This window comes from Montipora capricornis, chromosome 10 (assembly GCF_036669925.1).
Source record: "Montipora capricornis isolate CH-2021 chromosome 10, ASM3666992v2, whole genome shotgun sequence".
NCBI lineage: Eukaryota > Metazoa > Cnidaria > Anthozoa > Scleractinia > Acroporidae > Montipora > Montipora capricornis.
In genome coordinates this window covers 57938678-57961177 of record NC_090892.1, presented here as the reverse complement: position 1 = coordinate 57961177, position 22500 = coordinate 57938678, and the positions used below count along the sequence as shown (strand labels likewise).

General features: G+C 39.5%; 3 protein-coding genes and 1 long non-coding RNA gene across 4 annotated transcripts in view; 3 read left to right on the top strand and 1 right to left on the bottom strand.

Moving 5' to 3' along the window:
• LOC138018907 (uncharacterized) overlaps positions 1-5112 on the top strand; it is a 27975-nt gene extending 22863 nt beyond the window's left edge. The window contains exon 2 of the long non-coding RNA XR_011126079.1: positions 4872-5112. This is a non-coding gene — a long non-coding RNA (uncharacterized lncRNA). The remainder of the gene's footprint in view (positions 1-4871) is intronic.
• LOC138018906 (uncharacterized) lies at positions 2651-4160 on the top strand. The gene has a single exon (XM_068865577.1). It carries the CDS (start codon positions 2856-2858, stop codon positions 3411-3413), a length of 558 nt encoding a protein of 185 aa, XP_068721678.1. The 5' UTR covers positions 2651-2855; the 3' UTR covers positions 3414-4160.
• Positions 4021-14667, bottom strand: LOC138018902 (uncharacterized). Its single transcript, XM_068865574.1, has 9 exons — positions 14583-14667; positions 13651-13734; positions 9930-10301; positions 8931-9329; positions 7869-7907; positions 7555-7752; positions 7351-7383; positions 6340-6448; positions 4021-5909 (listed from the first exon to the last, which is right to left on the bottom strand). The coding sequence occupies exons 1-9, from the start codon at positions 14650-14652 to the stop codon at positions 5801-5803; spliced, it is 1413 nt and encodes a 470-aa protein (XP_068721675.1). The 5' UTR covers positions 14653-14667; the 3' UTR covers positions 4021-5800.
• Positions 14668-16501: 1834 nt separating this feature from the next.
• Positions 16502-22500, top strand: part of LOC138018901 (15-hydroxyprostaglandin dehydrogenase [NAD(+)]-like) — a 19901-nt gene continuing 13902 nt past the window's right edge. Inside the window, exons 1-5 of the mRNA XM_068865573.1 lie at positions 16502-16703; positions 17585-17705; positions 20916-21022; positions 21198-21276; positions 22021-22104. Coding sequence (XP_068721674.1) covers positions 16611-16703; positions 17585-17705; positions 20916-21022; positions 21198-21276; positions 22021-22104 — 484 coding nt within the window. The 5' untranslated portion in view covers positions 16502-16610. The remainder of the gene's footprint in view (positions 16704-17584; positions 17706-20915; positions 21023-21197; positions 21277-22020; positions 22105-22500) is intronic.

Here is a 22500-nt window from a genome sequence, read left to right as displayed (position 1 = left end):
TGATGGCCCAAAATCGGGATAAAAATATTTTTGTTAGGTGAAAAACGACGTATATGCCAAAAAAGAGTTGAAAACAATATTGTGCGTGGTCTTAAGTGTAAATAAAAAATGCCAGGAACCCTGAAAATGCTTATTTTTTCAGAAGCTTAATATTTTAAGCAAGAGCTGATACAACGTAGATTTGATTTTAGTGGTGTACTATATTTCGGCTGGCCAAACCAGCCTTCTTCAAGTACAATGTATTCATTGTTAACTGGTATGCCAACTTTCTAGATGGCAGAAGACAAAGGGTGATTTTTAATAACTTGACATGCAAGTGGAAAATTGTTAACAAGGGAACAATACAGGGAAGTGTCAGTGGCCCATATCTTTTCAACTTATTTTTGAATGACCTAGAGATAGATGGGTACAAAGATATATCCTTGTTTAAGTATGCAGATGATTCAACTGTCTTAGTCACGATTACTAAGGATTCCCCGGATATATCTGACATTGCCTTGTCCAAGTTTATGAATTGGACTGTTGCAAATGACATGCATTGTAACACTAGTAAATGTAAGGAGATAATCATGCGTAAGAGAGGCAATTCTACAGTCTACCCAATGTCTCACAATATCAAACAATATAACAACATTTCTTTATTTGGCGTCACAATTCAAGGTAATTGTAAATTTGGCTTGCATGTCAAGGCCAAGCTCCTAGAAGCCAACAAGTGTTTATTTGTTATCAGAAGCCTACATAAAGGATATACGCAAGATGAAATAGACCACCTCTTTAATTTAGTTGTGATCCCCAAGTTATTATACGGTCTTTCGGTTTATGCTGCAAGTGTTTCCGATCTTACTGTTATACAAAGGTTTCTACAGAGATGCTACAAGAGGCGTTATACGTCGGCCAATTACAACATATATGAACTTTTGGAGGAAAGCGACAGACGCCTTATTTGTAGCCTCAAACGCGATTATCATCCACTAAAAAGCTTGCTCCCAAGGTACAAAGACCATACTATAAACCTTCGAAGGAACTCCATCGTCAGGCCCTGTATTAACACTGAAAGTTTTAAAGATAGCTTTTTTAATAGATTAATTTTTAAATATAATCTAGCTGTGTAAATACCCCATATGACTTTTTAATCAATTTAATCTTTTTTATTCATCTTAATCATTGTAATTTTTTACTTTAACATCAGATATGTAATTTTATGGTATGCTTTTAATAAAGACGTTATTATTATTATTATTATTATTATTATTATTATTATTAATGAGAGTTTACATTGGATTTCTTCTATGTGCAATATATAGTAAATGAATGTTGACATGAAGAAGGCTGGTTTGGCCAGCCGAAATATAACACACCACTAAAATCAAATCTACGTTGTATCGGCTTTTGCTTAAAATATTTAGCTTCTCAACTTGTAATTACGCCGATCAGATCAAGCCACTGATCCAACGTACACCAACAGGAAAATTGTCCACGGTTGCCTGCTTCAAAACTCCCTTATTTTTTTTGCCCTCAGTTCCTCTTTAAGACCATTGTTCTTAACCTAGCTACTAGTCTCTTTCAAAGTTTACAAATATTAGTCTATATAAATTTTTTTAAATTTTGTTCAACCGTCACTTCTGAAGATGTATTTTGTATCATAAGAAAAGTCAAGTTAAAATGCATTATAATATGTTAATTACCGAAGTTTGTTTATTGTTTTTGATCAAGTTAAAATGCCCGAAAACACGAGTATTTTTAGTGAGGCAAATACGCATGCGTATTACAAATACTTTAAATTCAAAATGGCGACATCAACACTGCTAGTCGCCATTTTGATTTGCAAATATTAATATTCTGATTACAAATGCGTTCTGTCGAACGCAACTAGATCTAATGTCAAAAGGTAAAGAGCTCCCAAGTTTTATGACTGAGATGAAAAATGTTCTATCACATTCAGTTTTAAGGTTAATACACCTGGACATAGTTAATAGAGGGGAATGGTTATGAAACCCGACAAATTCGTTTGTTGTAGGTTTTCGTTCTCTTTTTTGGCCTTGACCGTGCACAAAACACAATAGTTGTTTACTCTGTACTGAGGAACTAACCAACAAAAACGTGTTGGTTACGTAATTCATGCATATTGAAGGAGCCACAAAACAAAAGATTGTTCACGGTCGTGGACTTTCCAACCTAAACCTTGCGGCATCTTTGTTTGCTCCTTTGATGTTTGCCGAGCTTCCAAAGCAGTCCCCTCTATAACTATGACCTGGGATAGTGTAAAGTAATATCAGTATAGCTTATTATATGTGTGAAGATTTGCATTCGGTTCGACTTCATTGCTTTTAATATTTAATGCTCACATATTTATGTATTTTTGGATCTTTTCGGCGGGGGATTGTTCTTTTTATTTGGGACTATTTGTTAACTGCTCAGTCGTCATTTAAAACAGAATTCTTTTACATAGATGATTTTGTTAAGCGAAACACCCGCCACCGACTTGCTAGAATATACTACGACGTCTAAATTTATGGCACAAAGCCTGCTGTTGATTCACACAACAATAAGAAGAGCCTGGCACGAGTATAAATTATTAACTGAATAAAGCAATTCAGTTGTCATCTTGAAAACTAGCAGTTTACTGTCGTCTCATCCAAACAGGCAATTAAAATGAGATGGATAGCTGATGTCAGATGACACGATTATACATAGCGAGCTGCAAAAAAAAGAACAATACTGAAAAAATGAGTGTACTGTCACGTAAACTCTCTTGCAGCTTGCTTAAGTCTCTTTGGATTCGTTGTTTTCCTGTTCACGAGAATTCCTCCTTGAACTGAACGGCAAAACGTGGCTTTGCAATCCGTCTGGTGAGAATGCAGAATCGGCCCAGCCATTCTACAATTTCTAAACTCGGTGAAAGCGCATACAATGCTCTTGCTATGACAAGTCAAGTCAACGGAGATGAGAGGCAAATCTACCATTTCAGTTACAATCTGTTCGGTGAAGAGGAAGGAGGAGTTGGTTTCAGTGAATTAAGCAAAAATATGCCCACCTCATTAGGGTCGCAGCGTTACTCGCGTCGCGCATTTAGCAAGGAGGAAAAACAGCCCACGAAATACGCATTTGACAAGGGATTACAAAGAAGAAACAGCATCGGGCACTTGCCGCGAAAAGACGAGGTTAGCCTCGCAGAAAGTCACATGAGCTTTTGTCCTCGAGAGCTGGCAGCGACGAACGAGTCTACGAAACTTGAGGGCTTCACAGAAGAAACTGCAGCTTCTCTTGAAGCTCATACCCGCAAATATGGATTAGCAGAAACTACCAACGTTTCTCTTATGAGTCACAAACTCAGGAAGAAAGCCGTTTGCGATTCTACGGACAATTCACATTATCAAAGGCAGTTTCTGCGAGTTTTGAACAAACGCTTTTGAGCTGGATCGGTCCTGAGTCATTTTATCCCCCGCTTTTTAAGGTAGTTGTGTGCACGTTTGTTTACAATGTTTTGTGAGAACTTCATTTTGTTCACCATCTGCTCGGATTTTGAATATTTACGAATGTATGCACGGATGTATGTAGCCCAAAAATTAACGATAAATTTTGAAAAAAACATAAGCAGGTATTTAGGTAAACACAGCATTGACAATGAAACTGAACAGATTCTTTTGTTAAAAAAAAAAATCTTAATGCGGGAAATATCGCAAGTATCGTTCATATGCTGGCGGACGTCTTCGTGGAAAGCATGCGATGCCGTTGTTACCGAGATTTGACCTCTTACCATTTACTTTATAACATTGTTTTTATTCCAATTGGGAAGGCCTTTATATAACGGTGAACCTTCGTGTATATATAACTTTAAACCGCAAATTCGAGAACGATTGTTGCCGTAGATATGCAAATTTGGTCGTATTAATTCAACAGTATGTCAGTCAAGAACATCTGATTCTATAGAATTTGACTCAGAATTTAACTGAGAAAATAGAAGTAAATAGTGCAGGTGGTTTTTAGACAAATGATTGACGATACTGCCAATGGTTTCGACAGTGTTTTGACCTGAATTCAATACAAAAATGGAATAAACCGCTATAGAGGAAAAGCTTGATCTTGGGTCTGTAAACGATTCAATGGACCACTAAAAATTTGCTACCAAATCATTATTCTGAATAAATAATGTGACTAAGGAATTGACTCAAGGTTGGTAGAGTCATTATGCGAATTGGAAAGTTGACGTACCAGTGGATTCAATGTGGAGAAGTGAAGAATAGACGAATTCACGCTCCTGAGTGCATCATGGGTAATCAGGGCAAGATGGAGAGAAATAGGCCACTTGCACTAAGAGGTCACGTGACCATTGCTTCCTTTAAACAATGAGTTGGAATCTTGCTGATGCAAAAAATTGACAGAGCACATAAAAATTAGCTTACACCCGAAATTTGAGAGGAAACGCATTTAAGGAAGATATTTTATGGCACTTTGATTTTTCAACAAAGCAGTATGATTTGTATTGGCCGCCATGTTGGAGGGCATACTCTTGCCCTCCAATATGGCGGCCAAAACTACTTTTTGCTTATATCTTGTTAAACGTTTAATAGTTACGCTCAGATGTGCTGTAAACGTTAGCACATAATTTTTTCAACACCCTCCTTGAAATTTAAGTGCAAAGCTTGTGTTCAGAAAGAAGCAATTCATAATTTTAAAAATCACATTTCGGTCACGTGACCAGCGAGGAACTTACTCATTTTAAGAAAATGGTGCGGGTTTGAAAAACCAAATCACTATTATTATGTTTAAGATATGACCCACTAATCGTTTTTCGAAGGCAAAATCATATAGCTTTCATTTTCATGAAAACTATGTCACATGACCTCTTAGTGCAAATGGCCTATTCAAAGGTTTGTGTGGAAGTTCGGATCTAAACAACCGCTTGGCTTTCATGGGATTTGAACACGTAATCTATGGAATACTGATGCAATTATTAAAACAACTGAGCTAAAGAAAATATGATTCAGAACGATAGCAGATTTAAATTGAATTAAAGGCGGATTAAAACGGCAGACGTTTCCCACACAAGAAAAGTGAATAATCTTCATGAGTGTACAAAAAAAAGTATTAAAAGTGTATTTAATTCCCAAACGTACAAATTATATAGTTCTCACGCATGCATGTACAAGGATTACGGAAATTTCACTCATCGTCTTATGTAGTAGAAGGAACCGAAGTTTGACCGAGCTCTCTCTCGTATTTTAATGAAATATAAAAAAAACTTTATATTCTCTGTCAAATTAAACTGTCCACAGTCCCCTATTTTCCCGTTTGGTAGCCCCGCGAACGTTTGCGTGCGATCTGGGAGAAGCGACAAAGACACCGAGATTGTAGGGAATGGAAATTTTTGACAGGCAGTGTTTAGCGTGGGAGATGGGAGAAAAAACTAGGCTTATTTCCATTCCTAGAGCTAATGCTCAGGCGGAGTACATCGGAACAAAGATAGCACTTAAAATTGTACTCTAATAGATACCGTATGCCTGTTGTACACGGCTCACGTCTTAAAAAAAGTACGCCTTCGCGAAAAGCCTGTCTCCCCCAATCACTACCCCACTCGGTCGATTTGTCGATCTTCAACTCCAGATCTCGCTCGCTATAGCAAACAAAGGTGAGCGTTACAGAGGCACGCGATCTCGACGATAAAACGAGAAATAGTAGACTGAGAACTGTCAAATGTCAATTGGAAATAATGTATTGGTCTCTCTAAATAACAAGAGTTCTGTGGAAAAAGTTATTTGCATATCCAGTGGTTTCCGTGGGCCCTCTGTTGGTCCATTGATTAACATCTCCCGCAGCTTTTCTTGCAGTTAATTAACATGAAACCTGGATTCTTATAGCATTCTCCTCTTCTGCTCCATGCGTTACAATACCAGTTATTATCCTTGCATCTGAGGTCTGGGCCTTTTTTAAAAGAATGAATAACTGTAATATTAATCTTTTGACTAAAACGGTGCTGAGAAATGGAATGAATGTCATGAAGAACATCACAAAATCTGGCAAATTCTTCGCAAGTACTATATCGCTGTGGTCATTGACCGAATGCATAAATGGCGGCCAAAAATGTATTCTTTTGTTTATGTGCTTATGAGACTCACTAGCCTCGCTCTCAAGCAACCTTTCTTTTGTATTTTGTCCATGCAAACGAGGCTAGTGAGGCTAATTAGCGCCTAAACAAAAGAATGTTTTTTTGGCCGACATTTATGCATTCGGTCTATGAGACTGAAATTTAGTGAAAGCCTGACATATTTTTTCTTACATTCTTTTATTGAATAAGATGCTTAGGAAAACGTTGTTTCCTTGAATAGTTGACTGATTTACTTACATCGATTGCAGCTCTTTTTGCAGTAGCGTAACATGTAACCAGGGTTACTTCGGCAATGCCCCGCCCGCGCCCAAGAGCTGCAGTAAAGGTTGTAATCTCGGCACACTGAAAACACAATAAAGACCTTCAATAGTATATAGATTTAGCCAAGCCTAAAAGCGGGGCTCCCGTGTTATTCATTCTTACAATAAGTTAACCTAGCTTGAGGCTGCGATCCAATCGAAAACCAGTACCTGGTCAGCGGTCAACTTAAAAAACAGCTAACCTCGATGCACTTTAAACTTGAGCCCGTGATATGTTGTCAGCGGATACCTTGTTTCTACAGATGTCAATTAACCATAACATGAATGTCCAATATAAAAGAAGTTCCCGTCAAAAAACGCGGATTGCACCACAAACTTTCGCACTGGCAGGATCCTGGCACTGGCATACATGAAGAGGTGGCCGTACGGTCGTATGGAGACCAAAACCAATTTTCTTGCACAGATGCATGGGTTACCTTATTAGGGAGTTAAAGCACGCGACGTTTTTGAGCCGCGGACGGTAACCGGAAATGAACATTTCGCATGCCAGGACAGAAGTGTCTCCCTAATTCTTCTGGGTACGAGATTAGTGTCTCCCAAATTTTTAACCTAATCATCTCTAATAGAGGAAAGATACTTAGCAATATAAAGGTCGTAGTGATAAGACAAGTTAAAAGGGAAAACAGCTCCCTTTCGGTTGTCCTCCGCGGCTCACAAACATCGCATGCTTAAACTCCCTATTTTCTTACCAATGGTGCTCCACTAAAAAGAGGAATTTACTGAGTTTTGCTCATTCTGTCGAACATTCTAGCTTTCGTTAATAATCATTGTGCGAATTCATGAATCCCTGACAGCTTATTGACCCCTGAGACCTTATGAAACTTTAAAGAAGAAACTATTGACACGCCTTTTTTTCGTATAGATAGTCAAAATGGTTGATATTTAGCAACTAACGCTTAAATTCTAGTGTTCCGTGAGGCTTACCTGGTGGACGCGTTGTTTTAGGTTTCGGTGGGGTTGAGGGAGGAAGCGTATTGGGTGTGGGAGGGGTATTCGGAGAAGGAGGGGTATTAGGAGTGGGAGTGGTATCAGGTGTACGGGGGGTATTAGAGGGCGGAGGTGTATTTGGAGGGGGAGGGGTATTAGGTATAGGGGGGGTATTTGGTGGAGCGGGTGTGTTTGGATGCGGAGGGGTATCAGGTATTGGAGGGGTATTAGAAGGCGGAGGTGTGTTTGGAGGGGGAGGGGTATCTGGTATAGGAGGGGTATTAGGCGGAGGAGGTGTGTTTGGAGGGGGAGGGGTATTAGGTATAGGAGGGGTGTTTGGGGGTAAGGTTGGCCTTATGGGTCGCTTGGTCTGGAAATCCATCAAAACTCCTTGGCCGTCTGAAATGACAAGTGAATGGAATAGTATAAGAGAATAAAGGAAAAGCAGCTCCTATTATGTACCAAAACAAGGAAAATTTAATTAATTTGTATCTGTTACTATATAAAATACACACCTTTGTCACAATTCATCTTGAAGTGGTATGGTTTTACACCTTAGGATATAGAAGCATAAGATACAGAAAATGGTAAATAATTAATATAACACGAGGTCAAAGTTTGAAAGCATTGTTGCTACGCTCGTGCAAATAGAAAAGACGATGAGTCCTTCTAAATTTGAATTTGAACAGGTTTTGCTCAGTGATGCAAGGTGAACTGTAGCACAACTCAAAGTATTGTTAGCTCAGGCCATACCATATCACCGGGAGCTTCGTACCCCACCCACCCTTTGCGCATAGAGTGTGGGTTCTTGAAAGTGTTACTATGATCAAAAAACCATTTTCTTTTTTTCTTCAGATTTTGAAAGCATGTTCGCTTAACAACTGATTTGAGCTTTGGTTTTTATCCAAAGGCTGTTTATTTTGATTGTAAGGTTTGGATTTCACGGTCCGCCATTACTCACGTTCAAACCTGACCGATTGCACCACAGAGGGTTGAATCTAGGGAAAAGTGACGTCATTTACTTACTAGCTTAAAATTCCAGCGTGTAAACGCAACTTATTATGTATGCAAAACACGAGTTTAAAAATTTGAAAGCCCGAAACTCCCGTGCTGCATATTAATTCAGCCGCGTACACGCGCATTGTATTTTTAAACCATTGAGTCTTTGACGTCATGTTAATAATGGCGGATAACAAAATTCCAGTTAAAATAAACAAGTGTCTTTTTAAAATCGGAACTTAAAACTTTGGTCACTAAGTGTTTAGTTAACATAGTTTGAAATCCAAAGAAACTGAGGAATTAGTTTTTGGTCATAGTAGCACTTTAACACCCTGCAGAATTTCATAACCAAGGGTCGTGAAACGGGGCCTGCAGTTTACAGCTCTTATCCAAGAAGGTTTACAGTCCTAAAGCGCTGGGTATTAAGAGAGTAAATTCTCAGTAGCATCGTCCATTGACTGAGGGGATGAATGATTAATGAGATGGACCAGTGAAAGTTAAATGAAAAAGAAAAGAAAAATGGTAAACGAGAGAGAGAAGGGGGAAAAAAGTATTTAAAAAAAGTAAACTGCACAGACCTGATCTGGCATCGCATCTTTTCAGGAATTTATTTTGACAAGGAAAAATCTCCTTCAAAAATCCATAAAGAACGTGATCATAAGACTCCAGTTCTGCTCGCGTGTTGATATGATTGTGGATGCCATTGGGCGGATTTTGTTCATCGTTGCAATCAAAGTAACTCTGAGCTCCTTCTGCGAGATATTCCCTGTCTGTTGACATGGCGTAAGTGTTCCTCCACTTCGTCCCGCTCCTTTTAAGGTAGTTGTATCGCTGGCTCAGCCTGGCATCAAAGCTTGGAATGGCGCCGTTTGATGCGACACCCAGGTTATGTAATCCGTGAACAAACTCGTGCAAGAATATATCCTCTCTTGAATAGCGGTCTCCTCTTTTGTAACACAAGATATTTTCCTCTCCGCCTACAAAAGTACCAACGATACACTTATTAATTGCTTTGACTGAGAGCTACTTCTCATTTGGAAAGCGACCTCGTTCTTAGAAAGTTGCGAAAAAGAGAGATATAGAGAGCTATCTCTGAAACTTCAAGCGCAATTTACCAGAAAATCTCAGAGTAATGACGATTTTTACAAAGAATGTAAGAGCTCATTAGTGCTTTTGCCACCCACGATTGTATCAGTTTTTGACGAATTAACTTGCTCGTTATTAAAGTTAAAAGGCTTAAAATTGGAAATTTCTCTACTTCTAACACGTTCATTTACCTATTGAAGTCAATTTGTAAATAGCATAATGCCTTGTGTCAGCAAACTCGTATGCTAATGAGACGAAATTAGACAATGACGTCAGCAAAGATTTGCCCGTAGTGACAAGCACAGTGGTCCAGCGCAAAATACACCTGCCACTAAAGAAAGATTATTATTTCGGGATTTTGTTTCAATCTCCCCAATTTGTATAGCACATGTTCGGCGATATAAGCCTGAGACTGTGGCTGCTATTACAAAGACGATTTCATCTCCGATTAAAAAACTCCTATTGAATTCCTAGGTTTACTTTTTTCGTACACGTAGAGATAGGGTGTGTTAGAGTCGCTCCCAGACCCCTTGCCCGCTGGTTCCACCAACTTCCAAGCCAAGAATGTTCAGGGATACTTGTTACCCCTTCACTATGCGCAATCACTCCAGCTCTCCCTCGCCGCTTGTAAAACCAACTTCGGATATCCTGACGATCTGCGAACAGGAACACAACAACATAGCAAGCTCTGCGGAGTGCGTCGTCCTGGGCCCGACTGGAACTTATGATGGGAATACCGTACGCATGCAAATACTTCCGGTAAAATGGTTTCAGGTCATATTCACGGCGAACCGACGATGGCACACCAGTCACTCTTTGACATTCCCATGTGTTTAATGGCTGACCCAGCTTTGGCTTCGGTCCTGAGAAAAATAATTTGACATCTTGGTATGTTTGTATGGCGCGATTAAATGTGACAAAAAAACTTGTTGTCACTAACTAAAAAGCTTTGTTTCAGTTGTAAATGCGCTGCTACACTGTGAAATGTTTCGTGCAACTTGTCTCGCAATGTTTTGGCGACATTGTGGCGGAACAAGTTGCACGAAACATTTTACAGTGTAACATACCTCCCTCCTTTTCTTATGTTAATGAATGATGTTGTTGTCATGCTAATTAGTAAGGATTTATATAAGAGAAGCAGTGAGGTTTCTATCAAAACGAGGTCAACTCCAGCCTCACTTTCATTCATAGGCCAGGTAACTATGCACACAACTGTAAAATGGACTATTGCGGAGGACGTGAGCACACAAAGATGAAGTTGAAATTCGGCACGAGTTGCTTCTTTATGATAGTGGTATTAATAACAGATATCGTCGCCTTCACTTAGGAGCCCATCACCCGGAGCGTGCAACTTCCATACAGCGTCTGTGAAACGGCGTTTTCACAAGTAAGGTTATTTCTAGATACGCCTTTCCCGCGAATTAGTTTTCAAAAGCCAATCAGAAGCGGTGCATAATTAATAACAGTTTATTATTAATTATGCACCGCTTCTGATTGGCTTTTGAAAACTAATTCGCGGGAAAGGCGTATCTAAAAATAACCTTACTTGTGAAAACGCCGTTGCACGAAAATAGGTAAGTTGCACGCTCCGGGTGATGGGTTCCTGCTTCACGTAATAATTAGGGAGCTTACACAAGGACGACGCCGACGCCAACGAGAACTTTGTCTAAAAATATTATTTCCTGTTATTGTAATACCTTCGTTCTAACCCCATGTCGTTCGGAATGGAAAGTGTGAATCAACATTACAGGAATAAAATTGGCATGAATTGTGGGGTTGTTTGGGGAGAAAGTTAAAAATGGTTGGTGATGTTCTCACGACCTCTAAACAACCTGAAATTTGATAAATTCACGTCGTTGTCAGTACGAGAAAGGAAAAGAAATGTACCAAGATGAAAAACGCACGTGCAGTCCGTGCAAAGTTTTTGGTTTTGCTCATTAGAGCTATTAGGGAGCTTTAGATTCTACGACGAGGACGAGAATGAGTACGAGTTTTGACTGCCCGTTTTTGGCGAAAATGCTAAGGAAATTTATAACCCATACGCTTAATCTCACTCTTTGTTAGTGGTATAGGTTGCTCAATTATTCAGGGGCACCCAGCGAATCTGTTCCTCACATTATCTGTTCCCCAGAGCAATCTTGCTGGCTGGCAAAAATACAGGTGTTTCGATGAGCTGGCTGGGAAATTTTGTTATTGATAGAGGTTTTGCCTGGGAATTACTGACTTTTTCTGGCATTTCAACCCGAGCTGGCTGTAGAAACTCTGAAGACTGAGGACGACTAAAAAAAAAAAAAAACAAAAAAAAAAAAAAAACAGAACCCCTTCCCTCTCCCAGACAGTAGTCACAAACATACGACGGCTGGTCAGAGTGATTGCGCTTGCGGAAAAAACCTGTTTTGTCCCGGTTTTGTCGCTTTTGTTCGGTCGTTTTGGATCGAAGGATTTGAAAGCGCGCGGAATTCCTGGCTGGGAAATAAATTTGATCGGCTGGCTGGGAAACCAACCAATTTTATCTAGCTGGCTGGGAAATTTCTTGTGTGTCTTGCTGGGAAAAAGGAACAGATAATATTTTCCCAGCAACACTGAAAAACGACTGAAAATGCCTTAATAACATTTATTTTCATTAACTGGGGTATAATAATACATTTTACAACAAATTGGTCGTTGGGTGCCCCTGATTATTGTTATTGCTGATAATTGAGCCTTTTTGCTCATCAAAAAAAGCCAAAAATGCTACCGTGTTGTTGACTTGTTTTGATTCGACGACATTTTTGCAAAACCTCGTACTAAAATGACGGCGGCATAACGTTTTTCCCGCCAAAATGACGCTGGTTTGCGCGCGCTCAATGATGTTCTATGAGAAAATCTCGTACTCGTAGTCGTTCTCGTACTAGAATCTAAAGCTCTCTATTGTTTCATGGCGTTCTCGTAGCCGTCGTCGTTGTACTTGCATAAGCTCCCTAATGTTACTGATAAGACCACAGGAAGTGTAAGCAAAGACCGTAAAAAAATTGTTTTGCACGTACTTTAATATATTTTATTGGATTAACTGTTGCCGGAATGCCCCGCCACCTGAAGTTTACATTAGGCAGTGCTCTTTGAAGAGCAAGTAAGGGCCCATCATGTTTAAACGAACGCCTAGGCAAATGTTGGAAGCAGAAACAAAGTTTTGCGGAAGTTTTGCGCCGTGGGGTTCTTATAGGCAAAACTGGCTTAAAAAACTGGCTATTTGAACCTTACGGCGCCTGCTCATTCTTCGTGCTAACATGAATGCACCAGAGACGCTTTTGATTGTTCTTCACGGAGACCAATGAGAACACACTGTTTCAGGGTTCCCCAGAACTTTTCTCTCCCTCAATCAAGAGAAGAGGTCTGGGGTCCAAATATTGCAAGGAACTAGGAACAAGAGACCAGACTCTCCCGTCCAGATTTCCGCCTGACGTGAGCATGCGTGCGCTTTCCCAACAAATTATTGTTGAACGGCCTGTTCCAACGTCTTCAAATCCGATCCAGTTATTATTTTCGAGAACAAAGAAAATGTTGAAGCGATGTTGAATGAAAGTTTAAATCGGTTTAAATCTGATTGAAAGCGTTTCAAGAAGCTTAAACATTTTGTTACCCTGTCAACAATATTGAGCGACCTTTTCAAACTGAACGCATCTCACATGTTTTTTTTTCAACAGTGTTGAATGCACGTTGAAGAAAATGCTGAAGCCGTTTAAATAAGTGACAGGTTAAGTTCTACAGTAAAACGTTCATTTTCTATCTTCAATCTTCACTTAAGACCGTTCATACAAAGGCAGTTCGGTGTAATTGGATACTTCGGCCATATACAGTGTATTGCACATCATAAACGTTCGCGAACATTACCGCACATTTTCTTGAGAGGCCGACCGCTGTCGAAGGCAACCCAAAGGCTCCTTTTTGCTTCTACTGTTGAAGCAAAGGTGTGCGCCACTCTAATCCCGTTGGGTGCAACTTATTATTGTCGCGTCACGCTGAGCAAATTCAAAACCGTAGCAGCTTATCGTATTTTAATACCCTGGGTGCCAGAGGTTTTTCTTGCGCTGTTTCCGGTGTTGGTCATGTCTCTATTGCGACCCGCGCGAAAAATTGCCGTTAAAATTACCGCGCGAAATTACCGGGTGCCGCGCGCGAGAAAAAACCTCTGGTACCCAGCATTGTATTTTAATCATCATAAGTCAAACATACCTAGCATGAAATGGGCTCCTCCTTTATCAAATTCTTCCGTCGATAAAATACTATACTCAGAAAAATTTGTTGGCACAGGACCTGCTAAGAATGTTGAAAAAAAATAGATTAGCTAAAAGTGAACTTAACATCCAACCCGTCTTTGTTCACTTACCTTCTGTTTGAAAGACGGATTAACAATACATGTATATGTCAGCGGACAAATGTCTTTCACTTCTGACTGAATAGCAAAAGCCATGCGAAATTTATGCCGCGGCACTCGATGAGGTTACCCAGATAACAGACTTAAAATTGGGCTTGCATGAGTGGTGCACCGATTGATGAGTCCAGCAAGTACTCCTCTCAGCTTTCCTCAAATCACAATAACATTCGAGGTGCGAAGAGCCGAAAGCTTTTATGTATGCGTCTGAGCCTTTTCCAGCAAGGTGCGTGTTGACTTAAAACGGCGGTGATTGCCAAACGCAGCGGTGGTTGTGCGCATTGCATTCTCCTCTCATGTTTTCCGTGTAAAAGGTTGTATTTAATTAATATGATAACCGTGCTAATGTTTCATGACCTTGATTATCTTTCCTTCTTCTCTAATCAAGTTGCGAGGATTCGCCGATAAATCGCGCAAGAAACCGCTTTTTGGGGGGGGAATCAAGTCGTTCACGTACATTTAGCTTTTCCTTTCATTTTCCCTCGTAAAGAAAAAAAAACAGGAGCGGAAATGGTTACTACAGAATTAAAAAGAATAGTACGTACGTTTTGTTTTGCCCTACCTCTCGCATCAAAAGCCTTTCCCATTTCTTTCGTGCTTCCTGTTCGATCTCTTACTTGAGAAGGACTGATTTTCCTTCGTGGCTTTTAATTAATTTTACCTAAGCTGACGAATTTTACAAACGGAATTTGCCAAAAAAAATATCACTTCTGGATTAACAGGAAGATCTTACCTCTGACATAAGCACCATAAGTTCCTTGAATAAAAGAACAGACCAACAAAGCAATTACGAAGACCAACATTATTGCTTACTTTCAACCACTCTGCCAATACTCACAGTTGCTGGTTCTGCCCACATTATGACGTCATTAATGTCTGGCAAGGGTCACCGACCTGACATTTCACGGAAATGCGAAACAACAGCATTTGTTACACCATCGACACCACAATTAATTATTGAGCTATTGAAACATTTAAGACCATTTAGCACTTTCGTTGAAGCAAATTGTTATTTAAAACTTTATAAACTATTTATTAGCGATAAGTATCGGCGATGTATACAATAAGGAATGAGGCTAAATAACGTGAAGCTCCTCAGGGGGCCCCCCGGAGTCAGGGGGAATGACCGAGGAAAGCTTTATGCCACGTTATGTTTCCTATGTTCCAGGCTTTCGGATAAAGGACGAGAAAGAGGAAGCAGGGACTGCGGAGCCCGGGAAGCGTGCTCGGGAAGAAAACTCGAATGAGAACTTAGAAAAAAATAGAGCTTCCCGTAAGTTTCTTCTCTCGTTCCGATTAAACCGAAAGCCTTACATACATACATACATACATACTTAATTGACCGCTCCCCATAGGGGCTTTTCAGGGCCAATGAAACACAATCAACGAAACAATTGAACACAACAACTACAACTGTTAAGAATCCCAACTGGCCAGAGGCAAACCAGTTGGCTATTTACAAGTGCAGCTGGGAAGTTGAACCAGGGAATACCGGGAACAAATTCAAAGAGTGGTCAGAGCGGGTCTTGAACCCGGGATCTCCGAGTCTTAAGGCAAGCGCCCTAACCACTCGGCCACACTGCCTCTTTTCAGTTTTTGGATGACTGACAGCTCAGACAGAGGTCAGGTATGTTAAAGTCACCATTTTGCACATTCAAATATTGCACTACCAAACAATTACTTCATTTTTTGATCATTAAACCCCGCGGTGCCCGGGAATCGCAAGTATGGCCTGATTATCTTGGGGAGTTTAAAAACAACGACGAAGGCACGATTTTAAAACGGTTTACTTTCTATGGTGTTTCGTTTCGAGTTTTGGGTACTTCGTTTTCGAGTTTTAGATGTAAACAAACATCACGCCTGGGTTATCCTTGATTAAGCCAATAGTTCTTGTGGCATTCTCGCTCCTTTTATAGTGCAGAATCGTAACCCCTTTAAACAAGTGCGATGTTGTTCGTGTACTGATTTGTCTTGCGCTATGCAAAACTAATTTCTCTGAGCAAAACCTCAGGCCTCAGGGTGCGTCACCGGAAGCGGAAAGATATCTCGTGGCCAAGCATTGATTGACAGATCACAGGATGTGCTAGCTGGAACAGAGCTCGTTTCTGTCTGTGTGTTGTTGGCCATGCAAAGCTCGAAGCCAAAAGCCACCTCGGTTCTAAGGTCTAAAAAATGCGTGTTCATGTACTCTTATTTGGAAAAGTGATTCAGTGCCAGGCTATGTAACTCGGTCCAAGGGTCATCCCTCTTCTCCCATAGTTACCCTGGCAACGAGGCTGAATATTAAGTGCGGGAAAACGTGTATTTTCTTCTAATCAGCTAAAAAAAAAAAGTCGCGAAACACTTCTTAGTCAATCAGCTCAGTGCAATCCTCATTGAATTTACTTTCGTGTGCTTCTCGTCGTTAAATTGGAAAGTATTGAGTAAAGAACGAAGCATTAAGGTCTTTGCAAAGTATAAACAGTATAAATGCTTATGCAAATCTCTGGTGTCTACGAAATAATTTTGAAGGATTTTTCCGACTTTTGATGCCACGGTGTTTGATAATGTAAAAGGATTATAGCTTTCTTTTGAAAGCTCAAACAATTAACTTACTGTCAAACTGTTTTCTCCGGACAGATTTAACTGACAGCTTGCGCACACAGATATATGCAAATAGTTTCAGTCACAATGAGCATCTGCATCCAAACTGAAGTGGTTCAAGTGAAGTGTTGACGACTTGAAATTTATAGTTCCTGTGATATATTCTTAAAAAAAAAAAATGAGGATTGAAGGCACTGTAGCCTTAGTAACTGGAGGCGCATCTGGAATTGGAAAAGCAACTTGCCGGAAGCTTTTGCAAAAAGGCGCAAAGGTTGGTGAATCATATTTCAGTAAACAAAATCATTGGACAACTGAAGATAACTGGGATCAGCTTAGTATTAAATGATTTATTAATTACACGCTAAAACATATTCATCAGGAAACAAACTCTTCTAATCACTGACTAAAATTACAATCGTTGCTTGATACAAATGGTTTGGAATTGATCCTTTAAATGTTTACTTAATTAAACAACTGGGAAGAAAGCAAGCATTTCAACTGGCATCAACACTGAAGAATTGCACGCATTTCTGTTTAACAGCAAGAACCCCAAATCTAAGGTAGTTTTCGAACAGAGTGAATAATGCAAAATTTGTACCTTTGAGCTCTAGAAAGAATTAGCCGGCTGAAGAAATGTCAATGATGTTAAAACGTTATGATTTCTCAACCATTAAATCGTTCGTCACCCGCTTACCTTATTTAAATTTCATTTTGATACATCAAAAGCTGGTATAGTGGTAATGCATTTTTATGATTTGTCTTCATGCTTATGCAATAATATGCAATTTTAATCAGGGAATAGCTAAAAATACATAAAGAATAAGGAGTAATTTTGCTTGGTTACGAAAGAATGTTTCATCGCTTTTACTTTTATTGTTTACTTTGATTATTGTAAAAACAACGGCTATGCTCGGAAAGACTTAGTAATTGTGGTGACTTGAATACAAACAAACATCGTTTCAGTGGAGAAGGAAATGTTGTTTTTAATATTTTGAGTCGTTCAAAAGTTAATATGAAGCGTTGCTCCTCGAAACCGGCAACTGAGGATGAACAAATCAGTAAGATGATGGGTTAACTTTTTGTCCTAGTTTAATAATTATTGAAGTGCAGACAGAAATCTAGTTACTGAATATCGTGTCTTCTTTTAATTAGGTTGTCTTCCTGGACTTAAACAAAACAGCTTGTGAAGAAACAAAGAAAAAGTTTGACATTGACTACCCAGGACAGGCTAAGTTTGGCTTCTGTGACGTCACTTCGAAGGATCAGCTGGAAGGTTGCTGGCTATCTTATTTAGTTCTACGCTTTGAATATATATGGGCGCCGATTGTAAATAAATTATTTACCTCGATATTCTCAATATTTTCATTATATAATAAATAGCATTTTTTGATATGATACCATACTTTATTATTTGATATAATAAATCCTGATTTCAAATCATTCGTTTATTATTTGATGTAAGAAATCCTGATTTCAAATCATGTGTTTATGATTTGATATAATAAATCATGGTTTCATATCATGCGTCTATAATTTGAAATCACGACTTCATGATTTAAATCTAACTTTTAGATTTGATATCAGAGAAATCATGATTTAACTTAATAAGTTTGATTTAACTTAATACCTAATCGGTGCTAGCGAGTACATGTGACAAGTCACACGATCATCTATTGCGCGGGAAAACACAAACATGTCGGATGAACTTTCAAGGTCAATTGCTTCTGCCGTATCCCAGGCAGTTCAAAGGGCGGTCGATGAGGCTCTATCACGTCTTCCAAGTCAGGGAGTCACTTCAAGCTCCACCTCAAGCTCCACCTCGACCACCACATCGAGCTACAATTCAAATTCTCAAGAGGTACGTACATGTGCTGGCCGACAAACGGTCATTGTGTTCGTCTGGAATCTCGTGTGTTATTTAATACTGAATATTTGGCCATTTTCATATTTCCTGTCTTACTGTAATGTTTGATGCAGGTTTCTGTGGTTTGTATGTTGTTCCAACAGCTCAATAAAAGTTGAGTTTGGAACAGAAATCCCCCGCCTTTTACACATTGTATTTTCTCACCGTTGCATGCGCCTCAACGACTTGAAACGAAACCTTACAGCTTGTCATAACTAACTTCCGATTAATTGGCAACTATCAACGAAGTCACGCAACGGTGAGAAAATACAATGTGTAAAAGGCGGGGGATTTCTGTTCCAAACGCAACTTTTATTGAACTGCTGGAACAACATGCAATCCACAGAAACCAGCATCAAACACTACAGTAAGACAGGAAATATGAAAATGGCCAAATATTCAGTATTAAATAACACACGAGATTCCAGACGAACACAATGACCGTTTGTCGGCCAGCACATGTACGTACCTCTTGAGAATTTGAATTGGAGCTCGATGTGGTGGTCGAGGTCGAGCTTGAGGTGGAGCTTGAACTGGTTGAAGTGACTCCCTGATTTGGAAGACGTGATAGAGCCTCATCGACCGCCCTTTGAACTGCCTGGGATTGCCTGGGATATGGCAGAAGCAATTGACCTTGAAAATTCATCCGACATGTTTGTGTTTTCCCGCGCAATAGATGATCGTGTGACTTGTCACATGTACTCGCTCGCGCCGATTAGGTATTAAGTTAAATCATACTTATTAAGTTAAACCATGATTTCTCCGATATCAAATCTAAAAGTTAGATTTAAATCATGAAGTCGTGATTTCAAATCATAGACGCATGATATGAAACCAGGATTTATTATATCAAATCATAAACACATGATTTGAAATCAGGATTTCTTACATCAAATAATAAACGACTGATTTGAAATCAGGATGTATTTATCAATTAATGAAGTATGATATCATATCAAAAAAACGTATTTATTAAATGATGAAAAAAGTATTCTTTCATACGTCCCTCTAGCTTCGCTTTTGTAGTGTGCTTTCTTGTTAGAATAGATCGCCACGAGATATAATAAATATCTCGTTAAACTCGCTTTCTCGTTCCCGAGCATTAATATTCAGTTGGGACATCGATTCAGACACTAATAATATACATGAAAAAATTACTCAGCTCTGATTTAATGGCTAACAAAGACTGAAATTACAAGTTCACAGTTGAATGACTTTTGACAAATCAACCAATCAGTTCAATGAACTTTGTAGAAAATTAAAGCACGCGCGGTCAAAATTTCACTTTGTGGATTTGTCTTCCTTTTTTTCCCCAAGCGGCCATGTAATGTTCTGTTTATTATAGAGGTATTGATGAAATGTCTAGAGTTAAAAAAAACTGGTTTTACTCAATTTCGAAATGATGAAAAAGTGCTTACCACCAACCGCTAAAACACGCTTGTTGTGTAATGTGAAACAAGATATGAAAGCTATGAAAAAGAAAACATGATAATGTAAAATTGTGCAAAAAAAATGTTAATGTAGTAGAGAAGAATTATATTAAAGCACAAAAGTATCTTACAATGAAGAGGAAGCTCACGCTTTATTGGCTAATCGTGTTCGTTACCATGACGACACCTATATTCTCACATGCGCAAGATAAAAATTATACGATCACTGCGCGCGGTGAAGATATGATTTTTTAGAAAAAGGAGAAATCCTGGTATTTCATCAGTATCTATATAATAAATGTATTTATTTATTATTCGTGCCAGGAGGCAGTGCGGCACAGTGTTAGGAAGCTTGCTATGACATCAGGAGTTCTCGGGTTCAAGACTAGTTCTGACCACTGTTTAACTTCTCGGACGCACTTATAAATAGCCATCCAACCAACTGGTTTGCCACCGGCCAGTTGGGATTCTTAACAGTTGTTGTTGTTGTTGTTGTGTTCAGCCATTTCGTTGATTGGTTCATTGGCCCTGAAAAGCCCCTATGCATGGGGTTTGTTCAATTAAGTATGTTACTATTGTATTTCAGTATCACCCAAGTAGTGGACTACTGCAAATCCTGCAATTTAATTGACTACGATACTAGAGGACTATTAGTAATAGTTCTCGAGTAGCGAAAAGCGTGGCGCTTTCTTTCGTTTTATTCCCAAATAAATATTTCTTCAGCTTGCATTTGTTAACTTTATTATTGCCTTTTCTGTCCGGGTAGTTGGGTGATACTAAGACAATTAGACCCTTCGCCCTCAAGGGCCACGGGTCAATAGCCCATTCGGCTTCGCCTCATGGCCTCGTGGCCCTTGCCGGCTACGGGTCTAATTGTTAAGTATTGTAATTTATCAAACATGTCACAATAGAGCTCTAAATGATTAAGAGACAAACAACGGAGCAGGCAGTAGCTTTTATCACGGACTGTGAATGAGACGAAATACGAGGTATTTATCATTTTGTTTTATAACACGAAGAAATGTGCAAGCAAAAACATGCAATTTTCTGGAAAAACACGATCAGCGACATCACCATATGCCTCATATATTGGTAACGGTAGCATGAACACTAACTTACATTTTTTCAGACTGTTTGATTTTTTTCTTAGCGGAATTTAGATCAACAATGAACGAATACGGTAAACTGGATATTCTTGTCAACAATGCTGCAATAATGGACGAGAAAGACTGGGAGAGAACTCTATGCGTTAACCTGGTAGGTAAATTTGCGTTCATGCATTTGCGGTTAGGCCAAAACCTAGGAACCTAGGAAATCCATTGATTTTTGTTTATTTACACTAATACTTGCTCAAAAATTTGATAAACAGGCATACAGCCGTAGAACCTTTTTGGCATTTTTAAACTTAACACATTTTGGTGAATTCCTTTAGAACTCTGTTATTCGAGGTACGTTCCTTGGAATTGAGCTCATGAAGAATGGAGTCATCATTAATTTATCTTCCACAGGAGGTGAGAGAAAAATATCGGTTAGATTCAAGAAGAACATACATACTAGCCCATCCGGATAACTTTGCTTAAAGTATCGTATTTCTATCACAGCGAGGGAGTGTCTCCAAAGTTGTATTTTAAGGCACATTCTTTTCACAGAGCCGTTATTATCTTTCAATGTCTTTTCCCATTTGATTCTTGATCTCCCTCTCCCTCTTGCCCCCCTTCCCCCCCCCCCCCTCTTCCAAAAAGATACACTTCAAGAAGTCTTCCCATCCCCTCCCCCTCGCGAACATGTTTTGTTTTTAACGATTTGAGCCGGTCGCTGTAAGGTACAGGCTAAGAACCAGTGATAAAGTGATAAAGTGCAGAATGCCTGCACTTAACCTTAGTTTGCTATCTGCAATATTATTATTTTGCACACTGATGAGATTTAAACTTTGTATTAGGGCGGTGGTCAGAATAAGGCAAACCGAAACTAGCTCTCACGTCGGTGAATATACCATGTTATTTGTGTTGCTTATTGCGTTCGACGCCAGGAGAACGCAACCTTAACTTGACTCGGGAGGAGCACGAGTATTAGACTGACAGAATCTTGATTTTTTGGGAGGGCGAGTAACGAGCTAGTTGCAACGTACGTAATAAAAAGACAGCACTCTTTTGGGTGCGGCCTTTTTTTGAAGGCGAGGTTTATGCTAAGGTTGCTTCTGTCTGTGGGATGTAACCGAGTTAATACAGTATTTGTTTCCATATCTGACTAAACAGGAATTCACCCGGTTTCATTTTGCCCCGTTTACTGCGCTTCAAAGTTTGGTGTTGTGGGATTCACGAGAAGTATTGCGCCGGCAAGTATACAATTCATTTTATTTATTTCGTTGTAGTTTGAGTAGGCTTCGAGGCGACGACCTGAGCCATCATATGTAGCCGTGAAGGTCTCGTTTAGGGTTGCACGCGAAGAAATTAATATCAACATTTACAATATGTTTTTAATATGGTCTTTTTTAGAGGTCAAAATGAGCCTGGGCCACGCCCAGATTGGTCTCCGACGAGCATTTCTGACGAGCATCCCCTCCCCTTCAAATGCAAGGCTCCCCTGGGCAAAAGGGGTTTTATATCGAGGCATGACTCTATGGAACACTAACTCTGCTTGAAGTCGCACCAGTTTGCTCGATGAATTTGGCCACACATGTGGCGTGTTTAATTTGATCCAGGACACTTAATTGTGGTCCACAGGATTTCCATTGT

Coding starts and splice junctions, on each gene's coding strand:
- LOC138018906 (XM_068865577.1), top strand. CDS start 2,856: ATGCAGAATCGGCCCAGCCATTCTACAATTTCTAAACTCGGTGAAAGC.
- LOC138018902 (XM_068865574.1), bottom strand. CDS start 14,652: ATGTTGGTCTTCGTAATTGCTTTGTTGGTCTGTTCTTTTATTCAAGGA. Junction 13,735..14,582: donor TTATGGTGCTTATGTCAGAG/GTAAGATCTTCC, acceptor CAACATTCTTAG/CAGGTCCTGTGCCAACAAAT. Junction 10,302..13,650: donor AGGAGCCCATTTCATGCTAG/GTATGTTTGACT, acceptor TATTTTTCTCAG/GACCGAAGCCAAAGCTGGGT.